The sequence below is a fragment of the Oryza brachyantha genome, chromosome 3 (assembly GCF_000231095.2).
Source record: "Oryza brachyantha chromosome 3, ObraRS2, whole genome shotgun sequence".
Classification (NCBI taxonomy): Eukaryota; Viridiplantae; Streptophyta; class Magnoliopsida; order Poales; family Poaceae; genus Oryza; species Oryza brachyantha.
In genome coordinates this window covers 1,979,774-2,001,744 of record NC_023165.2, presented here as the reverse complement: position 1 = coordinate 2,001,744, position 21,971 = coordinate 1,979,774, and the positions used below count along the sequence as shown (strand labels likewise).

Here is a 21,971-nt window from a genome sequence, read left to right as displayed (position 1 = left end):
AATCTCTCTCTCTCTATCTCTCTCTTTGTGAAATTCTTGCTTTCTGAACTTCTGATATTTCGCCAAGCAATAAGAATCCTGTACTCAAAACTTGGACTTCTTAAAAATATTTTTAAGAAATAATTTTATTACTAAATCTATGAGAAAATATTTCCATCAAATAAACTTTTTGTATTTTGATCACGCCGGTATTAGTGACGTGGCAAGATAACGCTGCCACGCAAAGTATTTGGCGTGGCAGGCCAGCGACACCGGCGTGACAGCATAGTCTTGCTACGTCGACGACACTGGTGTGGCAAGCCTACCATGCCAAATACTCTATGTGGCAGCGTTATTTTGCCAAGCCAATATTGATGGCGTTATTCTTCGAGGTTTAGTAATAAAATTATTTTTTAAAATGGTTTAAAAAATAAAAAATTCCAAAAAAAACTTGCTTGAGCATTGAATGTCCATTAGAAATACACTAGAGTACAGGGTTCCCATTGCATTGAAGCGAAGCAGATGCTCCGTACTGTAAATCACAGCACCCGCAAATTAACATACAGTCAGGGGCTATATCACAAATTCCCATCGCTTCTCAGTTCTTCCCCTCGCTGGCTGTTGCTTGCCGCCGCCGCCACCGCCGCCGCCAGTTCTAGGGTTAGCTCCTCGAGCCGTCTCACTCTCCCCCTCCGCTCTCGCGATGGCGGAGAACGCGAAGCCGCCGCCGCAGCTGGAGCTCTTCAACTCGATGACGAAGAAGAAGGAGCTCTTCGAGCCGCTTGTGGAGGGCAAGGTCCGGATGTATGTCTGCGGCGTCACGCCCTACGACTTCAGCCACATCGGCCACGCCCGCGCCTACGTCGCCTTCGACGTCCTCTATAGGTAATTGCCTTCCCCGATCTGGTGCTCATACGGCTGCGTATATGCTCAATTCTAGGGATGACTGGGAAGTGTCTAAAAATGGTGGAATTCCGCTTAGAAATGATGAATCTGTTGCTTTATGACTGTGTAAGGAATATGATTTTGATTCAGTAAATAGAAGTGCATTATTTCTTAGATGTGGGATTATTGAATCTATGCTCGAAATTGGAAAGTGATCTAGTGGTTCGCAATCTACAGTTGTGGTTTGTGATATGCCCACTAGTTGTGTTCAGTGCCTGCTACATGGAGTTGGCTGTTATTGTACATTTGGCTCTTGTAGTTACTAGAATCTTGATGCATGTTTGCTGGTTTTACAATAGGTTAAATGATATGCTAGTTCTGAGCTTAAAGGGCGTATTTGTGAGATTCTTGCCCTTACTAACATTTTTAGTAAACTATTTTATCTTACAATTTGATTTTATATTTCATGTAGGTATCTCAAATTCTTGGGCTACGAGGTTGAATATGTGCGGAACTTTACTGATATTGATGACAAGGTAATTATTTCTCTCCACCTTTTAGTGGTATGCATTTAGTTCGCAAAATGGACAGAACATTGTATCTGATCAGTTTAGCTTGGCTGCAGTCTGTGGCTGCACAGCCACAGCAGCCCTTGTTTGCTGGGTACTGTGGCTGCGCTGCAGCCTGCTCTTCAGAATGCAGCTATTATCCTTTTATATGGAATGAGCTGTGTAGAAGCTTTTATTATTATCAAACAATTCATTATTGCTAGCGCCATAGTTGTCGTCACCCTTGGCAGTTTGGCACCTTGCCATTGGCATGTATGTGTAATACATAGCCATAGGCCATAGACCATAGGGTCTGCTTTTATAGAAAGAATCACGGTAGAAACCTTCAGGAGACGAGATTTGGCTGTGGACAGGATAGCCTTTTGCATTTACATGGTTATTTTACATTTTCTATTCATGGCAACACTTCGTTGTGTCCACTATCTCCCTTTGATTCAAGATTTATGACATATGGTGTGGCCTTTCTTTCTCAAAATAGACTTTCCTTCTGAATTCATTGGTGATAAACTTATTTTCTGGTTTTGCAGATTATCAAACGAGCAAATGAAGCTGGTGAAACTGTAACAAGCTTGAGTAGCAGGTTTATTAGTGAATTCCTTCTTGATATGGCTCAGCTCCAGTGCTTACCCCCAACTTGTGAGCCACGTGTGACAGATCACATTGAACATATTATAGAGTTGATTACCAAGGTATTTTCAACTAATGCATCATGTAATACAAATCCAGCTAGATAGCTCGTTAGAATTTCATATTAGTTGTTATTGTACAAAAATTAGAGCCAAAGCTCATTGCTTCTTTGAACACAAAGTTTTATTTTTACTGTCGTGTGTGGTATGTGTTGTTATTTGATCGACCATGTATATGACCTACTGTGTATAACATTTTGTCAACACAATCAATAATATTCCAATATCCCTTTTATCTTATATTCCTATGTCACAAGCTATTTGTCTCTGAGGAAGCTTACCTTTCCCACTATGCGCACGTTTCTGGGCAGATACTGGAGAATGGGAAAGCCTATGCTATGGAAGGAGATGTTTATTTTTCAGTTGATAGTTTCCCCGAGTATCTCAGTTTATCTGGAAGGAAGTTAGATCATAATCTTGCTGGTTCCCGGGTTGCTGTTGATACAAGAAAGCGGAACCCTGCAGATTTTGCGCTGTGGAAGGTAATTTTGATGCAATGATATCTATAGATTGCTCTTGTACATTTTTAATTTCTGCTTATCTTTTGTGTATTATTATATCCAGGCTGCTAAGGAAGGTGAACCTTTCTGGGAAAGCCCTTGGGGCCGTGGTAGACCAGGATGGCATATTGAATGCAGTGCAATGAGTGCTCACTATCTAGGACATGTGTTCGATATCCATGGTGGAGGGAAAGATCTGATATTTCCTCATCATGAGAATGAGCTTGCACAAAGCCGGGCAGCTTATCCAGAAAGTGAGGTCAAATGTTGGATGCACAATGGGTTTGTTAACAAGGATGATCAGAAGATGTCAAAGTCAGATAAAAATTTCTTCACAATCCGAGATGTAAGGGCTGGATTCCTAGCTGTTTCTCCACTCAATTCTGTTTTTGATGGACTTTTTAGGTTATTTGACAGCTGTTTTGTTTCAGATTATTGATTTATACCATCCCATGGCGTTGAGGTTTTTCCTGATGCGTACACATTACAGAGGCGATGTGAATCACTCTGACAAAGCACTTGAGATAGCATCTGATCGTGTCTACTACATATATCAGGTTCTAGGCTTGCCTAATATTAGTCATTAAGTTAATGTGCAATCAGTTATGTGATGATTTGGGGGTACTATCTTCTTTTTCCTTCTTGACTCGAAATAAATTCTGTGCAGACTTTATATGACTGTGAGGAGCAGTTGTCTCAATATCGTGGAGAGAATCTTTCTGTCCCGGTCCCTGTTGAGGAGCAAGATATGGTTAACAAGCACCATTCAGAATTCTTGGAATCTATGTCAGATGATCTTAGAACAACAGATGTTCTGGATGGCTTCACGGACCTGCTGAAGGCAATTAACAGCAATTTGACTGATTTTAAGGCATGTTAATTCTTCTCCTTTTGCTTCTCTGGTTGAACGTTCTGGTTCTTGTTGTGTTATTCTTCATTTGCTTGTGGCTCATCTGCCGTGTTGCCACTTGCAGAAGTTGCAACAGAAGCTAGAGCAGCAAAAGAAGAAACAGCAGCAGCAGAAGCAACAAAAGCAGAAGCAGCAGCAAGCACAGAAACAACCAGAAGAATATATTGAGGCTATGTTTGCACTTGAGACAGAAATTAAAAACAAACTATCTATCCTTGGTATGATGCCACCTTCTTCCTTGGCAGAGGTAATTAAAAACCATACTCCAGGCATGCGTTTTTGCTTATGATGATTACATGTGATATGGACGGTTTGTATTCCATAGGCACTGAAGCAACTTAAGGACAAAGCTTTGAAGAGAGCAGGGTTGACTGAAGAACTATTGCAGGAGCAAATTGAGCAGAGAGCTGCTGCAAGGAAAAACAAGCAGTTTGATTTGTCTGACCAAATCAGGAAACAACTAGGTAGTAAAGGCATAGCCCTCATGGATGAACCTACTGGTACAGTATGGAGACCATGCGAACCAGAGTCTGAATAGTGACAATTGATTTGTGCTTTGGTCAACAGGTCGCACTATAAGCTGAAACATGTACCCAAGCACATCTGCTGCATTGGTGTAAATTAATGCAGACCGACAGAAATTTTTTTTGTAATTTTGTAGGGGTTTAAGTTCACTTGCCGACTGAAGCTTCTTGCATTTCTGTTGGTGTAAGAAGCAAGACCCCATATACTGATATACTCGAAGACTCCTTGTTGGAATGGATGTTATGTTTTGGATTTGAATATGAAAGTCATAACTACATTTGCATGAACAGAACTACAGAAGGATGAGTTGACATGACAGTATACATAAATCTCTGATTTGGCTCTTTTGTTTGTTGCCTGCTCGTGCATCCAGATTTGCGTGATGGTGCCGGTGTTCAGTACTTTCAAGCCTGAAACGACTCAACCAGTCGAACACATGAATGGAACAGATGATTTGCTGCACGCAGATTATCCATTGTCAGCATGTCTAAACTTCTTTTTTTTTCATTCTACTTATGCTTATAAGCTAAAATTTAAATTTTCAATCTTTATGCTTATGCTTAAAGTTAATTTTATGATTTTTTACAAATTTATTTTGGCTTTTATATCGTTAAGAATATGTATATGAAATTTTTATTCGCAAATCTTTGCAAATATACCATTACCCATGTGCTGTTGCTGTCCAGTTCGCCGCCGGTGAGGTTTGAACTCTCTAATCTAACTAATCTAATCTATAACCCTGCCATTTCTCGTCGGCGGCGCCACGCGTGGATCACGCGGGCGGCGCGGCAAGCCCCGGCGTGGGCCGTGTCCATGTGCGGCGGGGGCTGGGGTGACGGCGATGGCTCACGTGAAGCCAAGGGAAACCGCGCATCAGATCGCACCCGGCAGCCGGCACGGACCCGCGCCGTCGTACCGCCCCTCCCTCCAGCTTTCAACCGGGTCGGTGCGCGCCATCATTGTGGATTTGTTTCGCCTACAACAAACGCCCATGTTGCATTGGTCGGTCGGCGAAAGCGCGAGCTCTTCGGGCGGAGTTCGGGGGACTCCCGCCATGCAAAGCCATAACCTACCTCGTCGCCTGTCACTCGTCATCCTAGCAGCCTTAATCATTTTGGCAACATATTGTAGTCATGAGACTGAAGATTCTTCATAAAAGAGTACTACTACAAGTTTTGTCTTGTCATAAAGTTTCAAAAGAGGGTAAAAATTGAAGATTCTTGATAAAAGAGTACTACAAGTTGGTCTCGTCATACATAGGCAAACATCAAGGTCCAAAAGAGAGCAGAAATTCAGTTTTTCAGTGACACGAGTACTAAATTAGACGCAAGAACGATACAAAACTCATTGGAGTTTTGAATGCTATGCCAGTTCAGTCATTCGGATGTGCAGAAATAGTATGTGTGCATGATCGAGTTCCTCTCACGCGTCACTCTCATTTCCTCTTTTTTCACAACCTACCCACCAAGTAACAACTCCACTTTCCTCACAGGATCTCTTGTGCATGCGCCAATCACAGATCGATTATTTGTATACCAATACCATCAAATGATCTTTACACAGGTATAGAGAAACAATCGGAACAAACACAGAATCACAAATGAACAATGAGCCTTAAACACGAAACAGGTAGAGAATTGAAGCGAAAAGGGACTGCCTCTCTCAGAGTCAAGAACACGATATTCATGAGAAATCTGATTAAAACCAAACAGCCAAGCATCAGACTTGCCTACGTACAGCTCCAACAAGTTCCATCAGCTCTTGCTCTTCTCGAGCAGCAGCAGCACTGCACCATCTGCCTCTTCTGCAGTGATAGCCTCCATCGACGGTGACAGCCTCCGGCAGCGACGACGACCTTTGAGAATATCCAGCGACGACGACGGCAGCGCCATTGACAGAGCTCTCGGGCTCTGCAGGATGCTTCAGCGATGATGATATAGCATGAGATGGAGAATCAAGAGGACTGGGTTTCTCGATCTTTTTTCTTCTTAGGTAGTCAGGTGTCTGTCTCCCTCACAAGTGATGGCTGCATCTTGTCATGAAAGAGAGAGAAAGGAGAGATGGGAGGAGCAAGTGAGGGTTGCACCTCACTGCTAGAATTTTAAGAGTCATAACACATTGCACTGTAACTGGACCAAGTACTCAACAATGCCTCTCTTTTTTTGTGTCAACATGGAATCATATATCCAATATCAAAACAGCTGCATGCATGCTGTTCTTTTTTAGATAATTAAAGTACAACTGCTATTGTTGAGTTCTCTAGACATACGATGTTTTTAGAGAATGGGATACATCCCACACTACCAATATAAATATGTTTTTAGCACCGTAGAGATAAATTAGTTACAAGAAGAAATAACTTGCATACCTATCATTAAATAAGGAGACTGTATTAAGTGAGAGGCATACTGGGGTAAAATGGATAGAGATTTGAATATAATATGATTGATGGGACAATTAATACCCCATAAATATTTTTTTTGTGAGACAAATTTGAATTCCAGGAATACACTTACTATGGAAGAGAGTGAGTATTTTTATAATAAATGAAATTACAAACCTTGGTATAGAATGGCATTTAATCAGATAAAACATTAGAAACGACTTGAATTAATCAACTGTAAGTCCGAACTGGGTATAACATGGACTTAACTTTGCACCCAATAGTAGCCAAACAGTGCTAAGTTTAAGTATGGTTAGTGCCATCCACTACTTGAAATGAAACTAAAACAACAGACAACAGGCTGTGTTAGCCTATCAGTGATGTGCTCCCTAGTAAACTTCAAATGTACGTCCTGTCACGACCTTGTTAGGTACTAATTAATTAGGATCAACACCACCAACAGTAGCAATATAATCAATATTATAGTAGATCGTGTCTGAATTTGGTTGCCAATGAATTGAACCATAAAAAAGCTGTACTTTTAACATCAACTACTGCCACGTTACTGCACATCAGAATTCAGAATCAAGAGTTCCCTGGTGGCCGGTGCCACACAAAGGTACTATAACATTTTTCAAATAAGACATTCATTTTTCAAATAAGACGAATGGTTAAACGGTGGACACGGAAAAATAAAAAATAAAATTATTATAGGAAGGAGGTAATAGGTTTTTATTAGTAGCCGATTTTCTTTTCCTTTCCAACAGTGATAGAATGTGTTCCTTGAGAAAAATTTAGGTTGCTTTCGGTTACAAATTTTTTTTTGGAGAGACGTCACATCGACACGTACGGTCATACATTTAAAATATTAAACGTAGTCTAATTACAAAACAAATTTTAGATTCCGCCTAAAAACCGTGAGACAAATCTTTTGAGTCTAATTAATCCGTCATTAACACATATTAGTTACTGTAGCACTTATGACTAATCATATATTAATTAGGCTCAAAAGATTCGTCTCACGATTTTTCTCATAATTATGTAATTAGTTTTAATGTTTATGTATATTTAATGCTTTATTTAGATGTTCAAAAATTGTGATATTTTTATGAAAGATTTTTATGAACTAAACAGGGCCCATTAGCGGCAGCTTTTCTCTCTCCAGAACTTCAGAGCCATGAACTGCCAGGTGCCAACTATGCAGCAATAGTGATCGTCTGATCGAACCATAAAGTATGATGTATGTTACGTAGAACAGTGACTGAAGAATCATTTGGTACGGAGACAGAAGATGTTTCACATGGTGAACAAGAACATACTTCTTTTTAGATAATGGAGAACAAGAATAGATAGGCAATCACACCTCACAGGCCTGAGCTATTCATATAAGAAAATGAACAGGAGTTTCAAATCGCCTTCATGGTACTACAACAACATTATCACGAATTTGAAACTTTTGTTGGCGTAAGAAACAATGAGACTATAGCAGTGCCTAATAAACATTTGACCAGAAAAAAATCTGTCAAAAAATACAGAATTATATTAGCTTCAGCTTAGTTTTCAACTTGCATAGCAAACACACTGATGAGCCAAAACATACTAGTAATAATGAACAAGTACATCTGCAAATGGTTTAAAAATCGTAATAAAATCTGAGACAAAGAACGGTCTTTGTGCATTATTACGAGCAGTGCAGAATCTCACTGTAAAGGCACTTGTTATTTGTGGCATGGAAATGCTATTCTAAAGCAGAGCTAGCCTGTTTAGTTTTCTACAACATGCAGATTTATAAGACAGGTCAGGACTTTGTGGGCTGAGGCTGTGTGTTACACTTACTAAAGAAGGATTATATAATCTTTGGACAGAATTACAGGTCCAACAAAGAATCAATGCAATGATAATGCTAAAGCCGAAATGCAGATTCAAATTCCCTAGTCATCGGGGTTACATAGCAGAAGAAATACTAGTTGGCCGAATTGTGTGCTAAAGATGGTTGATCACTACTAAGAAGAGGAAATTCAGAATATTTTTAGTGAAGCTATCAAGCACAAGAACCTAGCAGAGTATTAGAAATGCTAAGCTTAAGCTAGCTTGGGATTAATTCTACCGTGGAAAAGTCGAAACAACTGATGAAACCAGGTGCGCTGGTAGATTTACTATAGCTGGAAAGAACAAAATGAACCAATCCCTGTCGTTAACAGCATTTGTTAAATCAAAGTTTTCTCTTTTAGCATATCTATTTGAAGCGATTCTTTCAACGTATCTGCTTAAGTAGGGTCCGTTTCTGATCTTTTGCAGATTCAAGTAGTGTTCTCTTAGAAATCTATGACACCAATGCAGTAGAAGGAAAAGCAGGAAAATGATGTAGGGGAAACCACTGCCTAGGTGAAAACCACCAAATAAATGTTGAATTTTAAAAGCTAATTCGACTTTGTTTGTGAGATAAGAAATGATTAGCTCTTGTCATTTTGGACACCAAATACATGTCTCATGGTTATTTTTTCTACTTATATATTTGTAAAAATTGTAAAAACACATATGAAAGTGTGTTTCGTGACAAATATATTTAACGTTATTTTTACATATTAAATCCTAATACTTTTCTAATATATTAATATGATTTAAGAGTTCGAGGTTTGGCTACATACATTGGTTATCTAATATCACATTTATCATAGGAGAGATTATTCAGAGATTTTCCTTGAGCTTTTATGTTGTGGTTTCTATGGTTTTGACTATACATATTTTACCTTTGGAAAAACATTGCATGTGTGTCGTGTGTGCAAGTTACTTTGTCAGCTTCAAATCTCCCTTTCCATAGTGCAGAGAAAAATGATCAAAAGCGACGCCGCTTTGAATCTCCAGGACATGCTAGGATCAAAGGGCAAAGTGTTCACGCGATTTGTGGGGGTCAGCGTACTGCTCTCCCTTTCCCCTTCGACTACACCAAGAGTCGTCTTGTTCTGAAGCCTGAACTCGATCTCCTAGCTGACAGATCAACTGGGGTGTTCCTTGTTGCTAGTTGCTACTCTAGTTTCTCTGAATTCTTTTCAATCTTTCAATTGCACGAGACAGCCAAGTATACAAAACTGATTAACTGGGCCGTGTTCTTTCAATAAGATTATCTCCAAATTATTTTCTTGGCTTTTGCGTGACTGCTTTCCAAACTATTAAACGATATATTTTCTAAAAAAAATTATATACAAAATCTCACTATCTTATATTTCTGAAGTATATTTTCAACTTTATATCAGTTTATTTCATTATCTATATAATTAAATAACTATCAAAAAATCATAATCTTTTATCTACATGATAACATAGACTTGGTACTAGTATAACAAAAAAGGTATTACCAACTATATGTCATATCTCTTTTTAGGGATACCTGTTTCCAAAAAGGTTACTTTCCCTTTTTCTTTTCTTCTTTGAAAGGCCTCTGAATTTTCTTCAGCGAAGATGAACCACAGATTTGAAGAGCATGCTAGCTGGTGCAGCTCGATGCATTGCCACCATCAGTTACAAGTCGCCGTCATTACCGATCTAAACCTACTTAAATTTCAGCATCACCTCCGGAATTCCGAAGTAGGCCATGGGCACCTGCACGACGAATCGCCATGCTCACAGTTTCAGTCTCAGTCGCACAGCTTCGTGTCTGATCCACAAGAAACCACGGGGTCCTTTTTTTTTTTGGCCCTGTGGATTGACGACAACGACAGATCGACGCTGTGACGACGACTGAAAGAAAGATCTGCTGCACCCAGTTCCTCTTCCTCCTCGCACACGCATGGACAATTGGATATCTCCTCCACTTGCTGAATCCTTGTCCGATTTGCATTTGCTCCATTTTTAACTCCTGAAAGCATAGGAGAAAGGTGAAAAGAAAGCCCAGCAGGAAAAGCCCCCATGGTTGGCTCTCGTCACTTCGTCAGTTGTGATAGTAGGTTGACGATTCAGAGCAATCTTTAGAATAGTATCAGAAAAGATCGGAAATTAGGTCAGAACTATTGCTAACTGGGGTTGATTGTTTCGATTTTTCTTAAAAATAAATGATATAATTGCAAACATAATGTAATTTATGAATAAAATATTTATATGCATATTCTTAGCAACCTAAAAGCAAATACTGGAAAATAAATTATGATAAAAAAATCTTAAAATCCACTCTAATTTAGGATTGGAAATTCAATTTTAACTTATAAGTATAATCAAAACGAAAAGACGAGGGTGCTAATCTCAACCGGATCATGTACAACCTAACATTAACACCAAGTTCTGCACATGTTAATCTGCCAGACCGTATACACCATTTAGTGAATCGCAGTTTTTGGTAGACCATCAGATTAAATCCTTGCAAGACAGCAAGAGCATGCAGTGACCGAACGTTGTGTGATATTGCTACACCATCAGTACTTGTTTTCTGAAGAAAATTGTACAACACTGACACTAGCAGTCTAGCACACAGATTATGCAGTCTGCTTGAATATTCATACGATTCAAGATAAAAATCCATCTCGGCCCATTAACCAAGAACAAGCTTGGATGGGGGCAGGTCGTACTATTCATTTTGGGCCTGGACTCGACAAGTGTACCTTTACCATGTCCGTGTTTGATGCCTCATATCATCAAATGCTCCCATGAAACGTACAAGAACAGTGGCGTTGATGATAGGTTGATCACCAGCATACTGCACTGTAGGAGCGGCATTCAGCTCTTTGCAACGATCAGTGGCAAGGACGGCAAGAAGAAAAAAAGATTCATCTAAAATGGAATCTCGTGTGTTACACTTGAACAGTAACTCCACATTCAGACAGGGCAAATTCAGCTTCCGATGCTGCTAATTTCAGGGACAAGATCTCCCTCACTTTATGCTTCAGTTCAAACTAGTTTCTGCCAATGGTGTCACTACTGGCGAGATGCAAGTAGCAGTTTGCTAATGGCTAGTCGACCACCCATGTCACGGCAATGGGGCTCCTCACGCGGTGCTTCCCCTGCCCACCGCTCTGCTTCCACACTAGGTACCCCTCCGCGTTGTCCCGCGGCGCGGGCGCGTCGAGGGTCACCCGGAAGCTCTTCTTCTCTCCGAACTCCGAGAACGTCAGCGCCGTCGGCGAGACCCTGACCTTGACGCCGTGCGGCGCGGCGACGTGCGCGGTGTACGTCGAGTTCGGCGTGCCGACGTTGGTGACCGTCCTCTGGAGCACCGCCGACGTGGCGTTCGTCTTGAACGCCACCGACATGGAGGGGTAGTTGAGGCTGAAGCCGGCGTTCCGCTGCAGCACGGCGGTGCAGTTGACGCCGGCGTGGCTGATCTTGAAGATCTCCATGTGGGTGTATCCGAGGGTGCAGAGGTGGGTGACGTAGTCGGCCGGGTCGATGTCGTAGACGAGGCCCGGGTCGACGGCCCTCGCCGGGTTCACGTGCCCGGCGCCCATGGCGTACGCGTCGGCCTTGCCGCCGTCGCCGTCCATGATCGGCTTGCCCTGCCGGTCGGTCACGTCGGCGGTCGTCATGATAGCGGAGCGTATCATCGCCGGGCTCCATGACGGGTGCGCCGACCTGATGAGCGCCGCGATGCCGCTCACGTGAGGGCATGCCATTGATGTCCCCGAGAGCACCGTGAAGTTTGACCGCCGGCCGTCGTCCTCCAGCCCCGACGGGCCGAGGTTGCCCGGCCACGCGGCTATGATGTTCACGCCGGGGGCGATCACGTCAGGCTTGAGCACCGACGGGTTCGTCAGGCTCGGCCCGCGCGCGGAGAACAGCGCCACCGCCGGCGCGCGTGCTCGCCCGATCCGCGTGCCACCGAACACTATCTTCGCCACCGGCCGCTGCGTCGAGCTGATGTAATTCTTGAGCTCGACGGCCTCCCTGTAGCCGATGAGCGTCGACGGCAGGACATGCGCGTCGACGGAGTCTTCTTGCTGGTTTATCTCGGAATTCGCGAGAATCATGGCCGCGCCTCCTGCTTCTTTTACTGCCTCGCCTTTGTCCGCCCGGCCGGTGATGCCACGGTCACACACGACCATCTTTCCGGCGAAAGCGGCGGCAGGGAGGGCCCCCTTGATGCAGTACATCTCCTCCCGGGTCCCACCGGCGGCGTACACCAGCTCGAGCTCCTTCCCGCCATTTTTCAAATCGACTTTCCCGGGGTACATGGACTCACCGTACAGGATCCGGCCGTTCCCGAGACGGACATATGCCGGAAAGCGCCGGTCCAGCGTGGCGGCGCCGACGGTGATCACCCATGGCGCCTCGTTGGCGACGGAGCTCGGCGATGGCCCGTTGTTCCCGGCGGCGCACACGACGGAGACGCCACGCAACGTGGCACGGAAGCTGCCGATGGCGATGCTGTCCTCGAAGAGCGGGATGGGGAAGCCGCCGAGGGAGAGGGACAGCACGTCGACGCCGTCGCGCACGGCGTCGTCCATCCCGGCGAGGATGTCGGAGCTGTAGCACCCGTTGAACCAGCACACCTTGTAGGCCGCGACGTGCGCGGCGGGAGCCACGCCGCGCGCCTCGCCGGCCCCGACTCCCAGGACGCTGGCACCGGCAACGGACGCGCCGGCGGCCGTCGACGCTGTGTGCGTCCCGTGCCCGTGCGCGTCCCGCGGCGACACGTACTCCATCAGCGACACGGCGTCCGACGGGTTGGTCGGGTAGTTGGCGCGGTGGCCCTTGGAGTAGAACCGCGCGCCGATGAGCTTCCGGTTGCAGTTGGTGGCGTTGAAATGCTCCCCTCCCTGGCACACGCCCTGCCACCGCGCCGGAACCGGCGGCATCCCGCGGTCATCGAAGCTGGGATTCTCCGGCCACACGCCGGTGTCGAGCACGCCGATGATCGTGCCACCGCCGAACCCGGACCGCGCCCACGCGCCCGTCGGGCAGAAGTTGAGCCCCAGGAACTTGTACGAGTACGTCGTGTGCAGCTCAACCCGGCGGTCCGCCCGCACCGACGCGACGCCCGGCAGCTCCCGCAGCGCCGCCGCCTCCTCCTCCGAGAGCTGCGCCGCGAAGCCATCAAACACGGTGTGGTAAGAATATAGCAGACGCGACGACGGCCGCTTCTCCTCCCCCTCCCATGGCACGGACTTCTCAAGGAAGGAGAGATGCCAATGCATCTTCGAGGCGAGCATCGCCTGATCGCCGCTCGAACCAGCTTCACGCGGACGCAGCTGCACAATGTAGGTCTGCATGCCCTGCGCATCAGCAGAGCCAAGAACTGGAAGCAGGCAGAAGAGCAAGAGGTGGAAGAAGACGAACAGCCACCTGAGACCCATTGCTTCTCGAAATCTCCTTGCTCTGCTCTAGGTTCGCAAAGCTGCAACAACAATGGCGGGGAGATGAACAAGAACAAGAGTTTGGGAACGGTATTTGAAGCGGCAGCGGGGAGGAGCGCGAGGCACGAAGAGAATTTGAGACGGGGAGGGAGGTCTCGTGAGGAGGAGCCCCGGGAGGCGTCGCCTTCACACGGGAGGTACTGCACCGAGTAAATTGGCTCCTCCTCCTCCTCCTCCTCCTCTGAGACTGAGACCGAGCTCTGAGTTCCATAACTACACAGGCACGGGTAGAGAGAGACGTCGCCATGGAGGAGACGGAGACGGAGAGCGTATCTGCAGTTATTGTTCGGCGTGCAAAACGGATAGACTGTAGTAGAGGATGCAGAGATCGTCGTCGTCCTCGATCTGCTTGATTCCTCCTTCTTCCTTGTCAATGTCGCAGGAAGAGGGGATTGTTCTCTGCCTCGCTGCCTCGCATGGTTGTTCACTTGTTCTTCACACTGTCTGCCTCATGGCATTTATGATGTGGCACGCCTTCCTTAAATTTTCCTCCTGTGTCATGGGCGCCGCCCCCAGATCACCATTTTTGCATGCGTACGTATGTGGTGATGTACCAGGACGCTTTTGGGAAAGATTTGTACTCTATCCACAGACTAACGGGTACGTACTGGTCCTAGTTTTGTACTAGCATAGATTTCTTCAGACAGAAGAGTGGTCTTAAGTTTTAACTCGATACATGCATTGCAAGCAAACTTTGATCTGGTGAGAATAAGGGGAATGCTGTGGGGGAGATTCTAAGTCAAGCGCTCCTTTTGAAAGTAGAAAATTTATAGGATTTTCCTAGAAAACACTTCAATTTATCTTAAAATTTTCTTAATTTCTCCGAACGGAATAGACTCTAACAATCTGATCTTTTATCTTATTTTAAGTATATAAGTGAAACAACTTATTAATGACTACAAAATAATTTATAGATAAAATTTTTATATACGTGTTCTTAGTGATCTAAAAGCAAAGAGTAGAAAATAAATTGTGATAAAAAATACCCAAAAATCAACTCCAAATTTAAGTTTAAAAAATTTAAATTCCTTCTTATAAGTATAAGCTTGAAATCCATGTTTGCAAAGACGAGCATTAGTTACATGCAGTTGAAGAGTTATCTAATTTTTTGATAGCTATTTAATAATATAAATGATTGAATTTATACTCTAAAGTGAAAATCTTACAAAAGATCAGATAAAAAAATTTATATAGATATTCTTTTTGCATGACTGTTCAGAAATTTGAGAGTGGTGCACATGAAAATCCAAAATCCCTCGGTGAAAACGTATGACGCCTTGAGCTTATATTGATTGGGAGAGAGGTCAACATAAGTATCAATGTAAGCATCATGCAACTGATGGAAAAAAACATACGAGGGAGCCAAGTATAATGCACAGCCATGCTGCAAAGCAGTATGTTCATCATGGCGTGCAAATTGCCATGTTCATTGAATGCGTCGCTGGTCGGTTCACAAGTCACAAGCAGGAAAGCGAAGAAACTATTGCCCCACAGGCCACACCAGGCAGGCTCCTGCATTCAAGTCAACACAAACAATCTGCTGTCGCGCGGGCGCAGATTGATTCGCTGCCTTGGGCCTCCAATTCGGCCCGTCGTCTCGGTCGCGTGGGCCTGACCCAAGTGATGGGCCTCTTTCTACGAGATTCTCGGCCCGGCCCATCTTAGCCTCTTCCCCGGGTTGTGTAGAAACCGGAACCCTCGCCGGAGAAACCTCCAAGGCTCCAACGCGAAACCAAAGCGAAACGCCATGGCCACCGGCGGCGAGCAGCGGAACCAGATCTCGGCCTCCTCCACTTCCTCCGGGAGGCTCGTCACGCCTTTCTGGAAAGGTTCGCGGCGAGGGAGCTCCACACTAGTCCACCCCCTCCTTTTGTTTCGCCCTTTTTAGAGCGTGTATTTTTTTTCCACGATGCGATGCAGAGAAGTACGAGAAGGATGCGAGGAGGTACTGGGACATCTTCTACAAGCGACACGAGGACAAGGTCGTGATTCTAGTACCTACCACTCTTCTCTTACAAGTGCCTTGTGTAGCACGTGCGTGGGAGAAAGCTGTTGAATTGGGTATGGGGGTTTAATCTGGGAGTGTTTGTTTTGCAAGTGCTGCCTTTGGTTTTTTTCAAGGAGTAGTTGCATTTGGAAGCTAGGAATATACATGTTTGCGTCGCATTTGCGATGGTAACTGGTTTCATAGCTGTGACCCATGAATTCCTTCTTGTTAGATATTGGAGAATTCCTTGGTTTTAGGAAGGGTAACGTTTAGTTACGTGCTACCAGGTAGCTTTCCAATTCTCAGGTGGAAACTAAAGTTTGAATTCCTTTGTTTCACTTAATAGTACTGTTTCAGCAGAGTGCCACTGCTGCTAAGTCCTTGTTTTTATGCTGTTTGTTTTGATAGTCCAGTTTGCTTGTTCAAACTGCTAGCTGTTACTACTTCTTAATGGACCGCAGATGCCAAAGGTTGAAGGAATTTCTTTGTTTAGTTCTGCTATATCTCGTAATGCCAACAAGAAATCTCAACTTCTCGTCATTATTCTTGATGGAGAAATGTTGTATTGAACAATACTGTAAATCTGGACTGTGGAGTTCTAGATTCTGAATCAAATATGCCGCCGAAACTAATTGTTGTTTACATCAAATGCTTTTAATTGCATAAATTTTCTCCTTTTCTACATTTGATTTTTCATGTATTTGACCTTTATGCTCTTCCACTTGGACAGTTCTTCAAGGATCGACACTACTTGGATAAAGAATGGGGAAAGTACTTTGAGGTAAACAACCAAACTTAAAAACCCAACATTTCTACCAAATTTGGCTATAAGTTTCACGAAGCTGATTTAATTGTGATGAAAATAGGGTCAAGGAGGTGGGAAGATGGTGATTTTGGAGGTATGGTGCTGCCATTTATATTTTAGGCTTGTTTCTGTACTCACCGTTATATGGTTGATTCTGATGACCTATCTGAGAAGAATTTTAACTGATAATACTCTTTATGTCGAACTAGGTAATGTTCATAAGGCATTTCAGATTCAAGCCTGCACAGAACTTAGGCCGTTATATTTCAATTTAAGTCATATGCTCTTAACTGGCTGAATACTTGTATCTATAAATTTTGATTATATTTCTCGTTCTTGTTTCTGATGTAACATGAATGTGACTAGTGCAATGTTGACTGCAGGTTGGATGTGGAGCTGGAAATACAATATTTCCATTGATTTCTACATACCCTGATATATTTGCTCACGCGTGTGATTTTTCTCCTCGAGCTGTTGACTTAGTTAAGGTAGTAATTCCTCTCCGGTAGCTGAATGATTAGTCCATCTGCTCAGTTTCTCTTCTAGTAAGAATTTGCAACTGCAATGAAAAGACGTGTAATTGTGGATCTGCAAATGCATTGTCTCAGTGCCATGTGGTCCTTGACCCACCAGTCCTCAAGTGCCTATCTTTGCAGTAAAAAAATCAATGGTTTCTCCCCTTTTCATTGATTTTGTTTTCATGCAGAAACATAAGGACTACAGACCTGACCGAGTAAATGCATTTGTATGCGATATTACATCAGATCAACTAACTGAGAATGTGCAACCTTCCTCTGCTGATGTTGTAACGATGGTAACATGCTATATTTCTATCATGTATCTATTTTTACAAATCAATTTAACGTCTTATTTGCACTTTTGCAGACTTATTGAGTGTTCAACCAACTAACATATTAAGTAGATCTTTATGCTTTCTGCAGTTGCACCTGCTAAAATGCCTTTAGTTCTTCAGAATGTTAGAAATGTTCTGAAAGTAAGTACCTCTGTTACTTCTAAGTACCATATCTTTGTTATGTTTTTTTTTAATTTATCAGAAATCCTACGAGCTTGAGGAACTGAATTTGTTATTATGTATTAGAATGGTGGCCGTGTGCTTTTTCGGGACTATGCTTTCGGCGACCTTGCACAGGTATGAGTTTCTTATGTGCATTTTGAAGCTTTTCTCTAAAAGTAGGATTGTTTAATTTGATGGCTTCTACATATATTGTCTTTGCCCCATTCTTAGTGATAATTTTGGTTTGGTGCATGGAATCATGCACTAGAGAGGAACTCTTTCAAACTTTCCATGTGCCAGATGCAAGTCTCAATCTGTATGAAATATTTTCTTTAGTTGATTATGTCATACAGCATATCAATCCACTAATCTACATCTTCTAGAGATTTATAGTTATACATTAAGGCCACCTTTTTAATATTTTAATTTATGTTTGGTCTAAATTTTATTATGCTTGAAGGATGTCTTATTGTATTGTTGTAAATACTTTGTAGGAAAGACTTATGTCTAAAGGCCAACAAATAAGTGAGAATTTCTATGTCAGAGGTGATGGCACGGTGAGTGCATGGCAGATAATAGTATTCTCTCATTGAAGTTTACCCACAACATACATTAACAGATACCATGCACCACTATTATACTTCTAATAGAGGCTGGTGGACTGATTCTGAAATGTGGGTTCCATGCAGAGGGCATATTACTTTTCAAATGAATACCTGGTGGATTTATTCTCAACATGTGGATTTACTGTTGAGGAAATTTGTGTGCACAACAAACAAGTTGAGAACCGTTCACTTGACTTGGTGATGAACAGGTGATGATTCTTTGCTTTGTATCTCAAATATCTCTAGTATACATGCATTGCCTCCTATTGAGAAAGCATGTATAGTTTTTTTTCTTGTTTATATTTATAATGTTTTCAGAGTAACTGTGCCAATAGCAGAAAGGATGTACTTTAGTAGTCTTTCCCTTTATTATTTTTTACTTGTGCTGTTTTCTTTACTGTTGTTATCTTCCTTGATGATTTCAGTTATATCTTTTTTTTTCGCAATTACGCATTTATTTATATGTTGCTTAGGAACTGGATCCAAGCCACCTTTATCCTTGGCTCAGCTGGTCTTCAAGGCCCAAACAGTCATCATGATCCCCGTACTTGTGAATATAAAGAGGATAAGCTAACTGCTAATGCTCCTCAGAAGATGAGCAATAGTGAAGAAATTGACCTTTCTGAGGATTTTGACAATATGTTTGGAACTTCATACAATCTTGATGAGGTAATGTTTTATAAATTTAAGCTGTATATTATCCATAGTTGCTTGAGCTTCCGACTTGCATTGGAGTGAAAATGTTGGATTTCCTCTCACACCGTATTGACGACAAGCTAGTTTCCACCACGTTGGTCTTATCTGAGTGACATATCTAAGTAATGTAAAATATGAAGAGACAGGAAAGAGAGTTCAGTATGTTTGGTAGTGATCTGAAAAAGAAACGTGAGAAAAATATTAAATCTTTAATTTGGTTTACTTGGGTTCACTAGGTGAGGATTATCTTCGGAGAAAAAGAAAGTAAAACTGCCCATCACCCTTTTGAATATCTGCACTTTTAGTGGGATATCACATATTTCCGATCAAGTGCAATGTCATGAAACTTCTAGAGTGATTTGTCTTTTTCGTCCAGAAATCTTAAATTATCTCTCTTTGTGTTTCTAATATACTCTCGACATTGCAAACTCATCATTATGTTGTGAAGTTGCACATAACATTTCTTTGTTTTACAGGCACAAATCATTAGGATCAAAGCAAAAGGTCATGAATTCAAAATAAAAGTGCTCACGAAAGAATACCAGCACACCTGCAAATTAACTGGTCTAATGCTCTGGGAATCAGCTCAATTCATGTGCAGTCTTCTAGCTGAGAACCCTTCCATTGTTGCTGGCAAAAGAGTGCTGGAATTAGGCTGTGGCTCAGCTGGTATCTGCTCAATGGTTGCTGCCAGTGTTGCTCAGTTTGTTGTAGCTACTGATGGTGATGCAGAATCTCTCGATCTGCTTAGAGAAAATACTGCCTCTAACTTGGAGCCTAATTTTCTTGAAAGAATTCTGATTAGGAAGTTATTTTGGGGCGACAGAGATGATCTGAAGGGAGTCAGAGAGCTTTCCAGCAATCGATCAGGTTTCGATTGCATAATAGGAACTGATGTTACCTACAACCCCGACGCTATACGCCCCCTCTTCAAAACTGCTAGGGAACTGATTTGTAACGAGGATTCAGAGGCAGCACTTATTCTTTGCTACATTCAGCGGCGAGTTGACGAGGATTCTATCCTTTCTACAGCAGTGGCCCAGGGTTTCAGGCTTGTGGACAAATGGATAAATGGAATTCACGAGAGCAACGGTATCATTAGCTCTTGGTTCTGTAGTAATAATGTTTGCAGTGCTTTCAGGAATGCAACGCTTTCCATACTCTATTTTCAGGTGTGAAACATTGATGTTCAGCTGTATTTCATGCTGCGATTTTTCCCCATACTGTGTACCAGATGAAAGATTTTGTGGAAATTATATTGTTGAAGTAAAAAACTTCCTGTATTTATTTATTCTACTGATGATGGCTGTAACTGATTTGATGATGCAAGAAACGGAAATGAAAAACAGTTCATTCCGGGACAAATTTCTGTTGCTTGTGATGCCTCATAGTAGGCTTGTAGGCTCTGTAAGTGTTCATGCATGAAGCCATGGAGATTGGACTATCGGAGAGAGCCGAGAGCTGATCATGGAGGCCCAGGTGAAGCAGCCGACGAATCAACTGCCGCATGCTGGTAGCCCACCCAAAGCTCAGGTTGACAGAATGATGGGCCAATTCAGAGGGGTCGAATCATGCACAGCAAATAAAGCTGAGACCTGAGATCCTCGTCACTGAATTCACTAGTATGCCAGAAAACATCAGACTCAAAAGGATGCTCTTAACTGGTGCGACTCCAGTGGTGATGATCAAACTTATTCCTTTTCTTTTCTTTTTTTTTTCAAGGCCCAGCCAAGCTGACTGCCACTATATTGACAGGAGAATTAAAACATAAAGCCAAAGGCTAAGAGCAAGATCAATAATATAGCCAACAGCCGACTATACTGGTCGCCACGTCATTCTACAACCAGTATTAGAACTAGCTGGTATAATAAGTTAGTTATTACAGAGAACACCTCTTAATAAATAAATAATTAATAATGAATGCACGTATAACTGTGTATGATCAAGAGAGAAATCAATCTTTGTGGTCGTTTGTGTGTTGTGACATGAACATACATTTATATTAAAAGGGTGATTCTCATCAAATGCCATAGGAAAGATATAGGTAACCATTGTATCGCTCCTTCAAATAAACTTCATTTCAGCTTTGCAAGAATAAATAACTATGCATACATCAAGAAAGCAAGGAGGAACAAAACAAAATCCGTAAGAGAGGAACCGGAAAAATCCGCAGAAGAGGTGGAAATCCGCAAATCAATAACTAAAGAATCATTTCTTTAGTTATTTGCTTCAATCAATGGAAGAAACAACGAGATGGCAAGGATCTGGCAGGTGATGACACACGCATGCTTCAAGCGGAGGATCTGACGAGCGGAAGGCATCGATATAGTTGAGTACAAGAGGAACTGAGTTGCGGCCTGCGCGGGCGTCGATCCAGCGGTTGCGGCGGGCCTGCGCGGACGTCGATCCAGCGGTTGCGGCGGCAGCGACGGCTCTTTCACGCCATGCGCCATTTTTAGCAGTGGCGGAGATGGCTCGAGCGGAAGAGTGAGCTGCATGTGTGGACGGGATGCGAGATCTAGAAAGAGGTAAGCGCAAGAGAACCACACGGGATCGGTGGTACTCGGTGTGCCCTCACAAAATGTGATTTTTTTTATCAGCAACATCAGCTGCATGCGAGCGGCTCAGGGAACAGTGCTATCGCCAGGCGATAGATTAGTCGTCCGCTTTATTCTCTCTCCCTTGTTCTCTTCCCTCCACATCAGAATCCGATGACATGGATTATTTTATAGTCCGTGACTAGGATTATTATTTTGTAGCCCGCTGACTAGGATTATTATACCTGCTCTTAAAGATGTACAAACCGGCGGCAAACAGGGTTGCACACCAGCACATGACCTGCTTGTACGGCAAATCTCACGGTACGATGGGCGTTGGCGTCCTCCGTACTCCAACAGCTAATTTCCTCTTTTTATGACATCATCCCATCCAAATTACTTTGCAGATGCCTATATCCCTTTCAATTTTATGATCAAATTTCTGGGCAAAAAATCACGAGAAGTGGGGATAGTTTACGTCAGTGCTAAGCCCTGTCTATATAAACCGTAATAAAAAAACTCTAAAATAAACTTCACATTTAAACATAC

The 21,971-nt window shown here is 43.0% G+C and overlaps 3 protein-coding genes across 4 annotated transcripts; 2 read left to right on the top strand and 1 right to left on the bottom strand.

Annotated features, from left to right (window-relative positions):
- The first annotated feature begins 525 nt into the window (after positions 1 to 525).
- On the top strand, positions 526 to 4,367 carry LOC102699478 (cysteine--tRNA ligase CPS1, chloroplastic/mitochondrial-like). Its single transcript, XM_006649322.3, has 9 exons — positions 526 to 864; positions 1,337 to 1,400; positions 1,961 to 2,122; positions 2,431 to 2,601; positions 2,684 to 2,965; positions 3,051 to 3,176; positions 3,287 to 3,490; positions 3,594 to 3,776; positions 3,855 to 4,367. Exons 1-9 carry the CDS (start codon positions 683 to 685, stop codon positions 4,065 to 4,067), a joined length of 1,587 nt encoding a protein of 528 aa, XP_006649385.1. The 5' UTR covers positions 526 to 682; the 3' UTR covers positions 4,068 to 4,367.
- Positions 4,368 to 11,216: 6,849 nt separating this feature from the next.
- Positions 11,217 to 13,724, bottom strand: LOC102723027 (subtilisin-like protease SBT1.2). Its single transcript, XM_015834274.2, has one exon. The coding sequence runs from the start codon at positions 13,715 to 13,717 to the stop codon at positions 11,378 to 11,380; it is 2,340 nt and encodes a 779-aa protein (XP_015689760.2). The 5' UTR covers positions 13,718 to 13,724; the 3' UTR covers positions 11,217 to 11,377.
- A 1,773-nt stretch (positions 13,725 to 15,497) lies between these two features.
- On the top strand, positions 15,498 to 20,165 carry LOC102722747. 2 transcript variants are annotated; one of them, XM_015834223.1, is made up of 12 exons: positions 15,498 to 15,606; positions 15,698 to 15,759; positions 16,495 to 16,545; positions 16,631 to 16,663; positions 16,953 to 17,057; positions 17,276 to 17,383; positions 17,492 to 17,563; positions 17,669 to 17,719; positions 18,079 to 18,141; positions 18,274 to 18,398; positions 18,663 to 18,858; positions 19,362 to 20,165. In XM_015834223.1, the coding sequence occupies exons 1-12, from the start codon at positions 15,525 to 15,527 to the stop codon at positions 20,061 to 20,063; spliced, it is 1,650 nt and encodes a 549-aa protein (XP_015689709.1). In that variant the 5' UTR covers positions 15,498 to 15,524; the 3' UTR covers positions 20,064 to 20,165. The 2 variants fall into 2 exon arrangements, with proteins under 2 accessions (XP_015689709.1, XP_015689710.1); XM_015834224.2 differs by lacking the exons at positions 15,498 to 15,606; positions 15,698 to 15,759 and adding an exon at positions 15,847 to 16,051.
- The last annotated feature ends 1,806 nt before the right edge of the window (positions 20,166 to 21,971 follow it).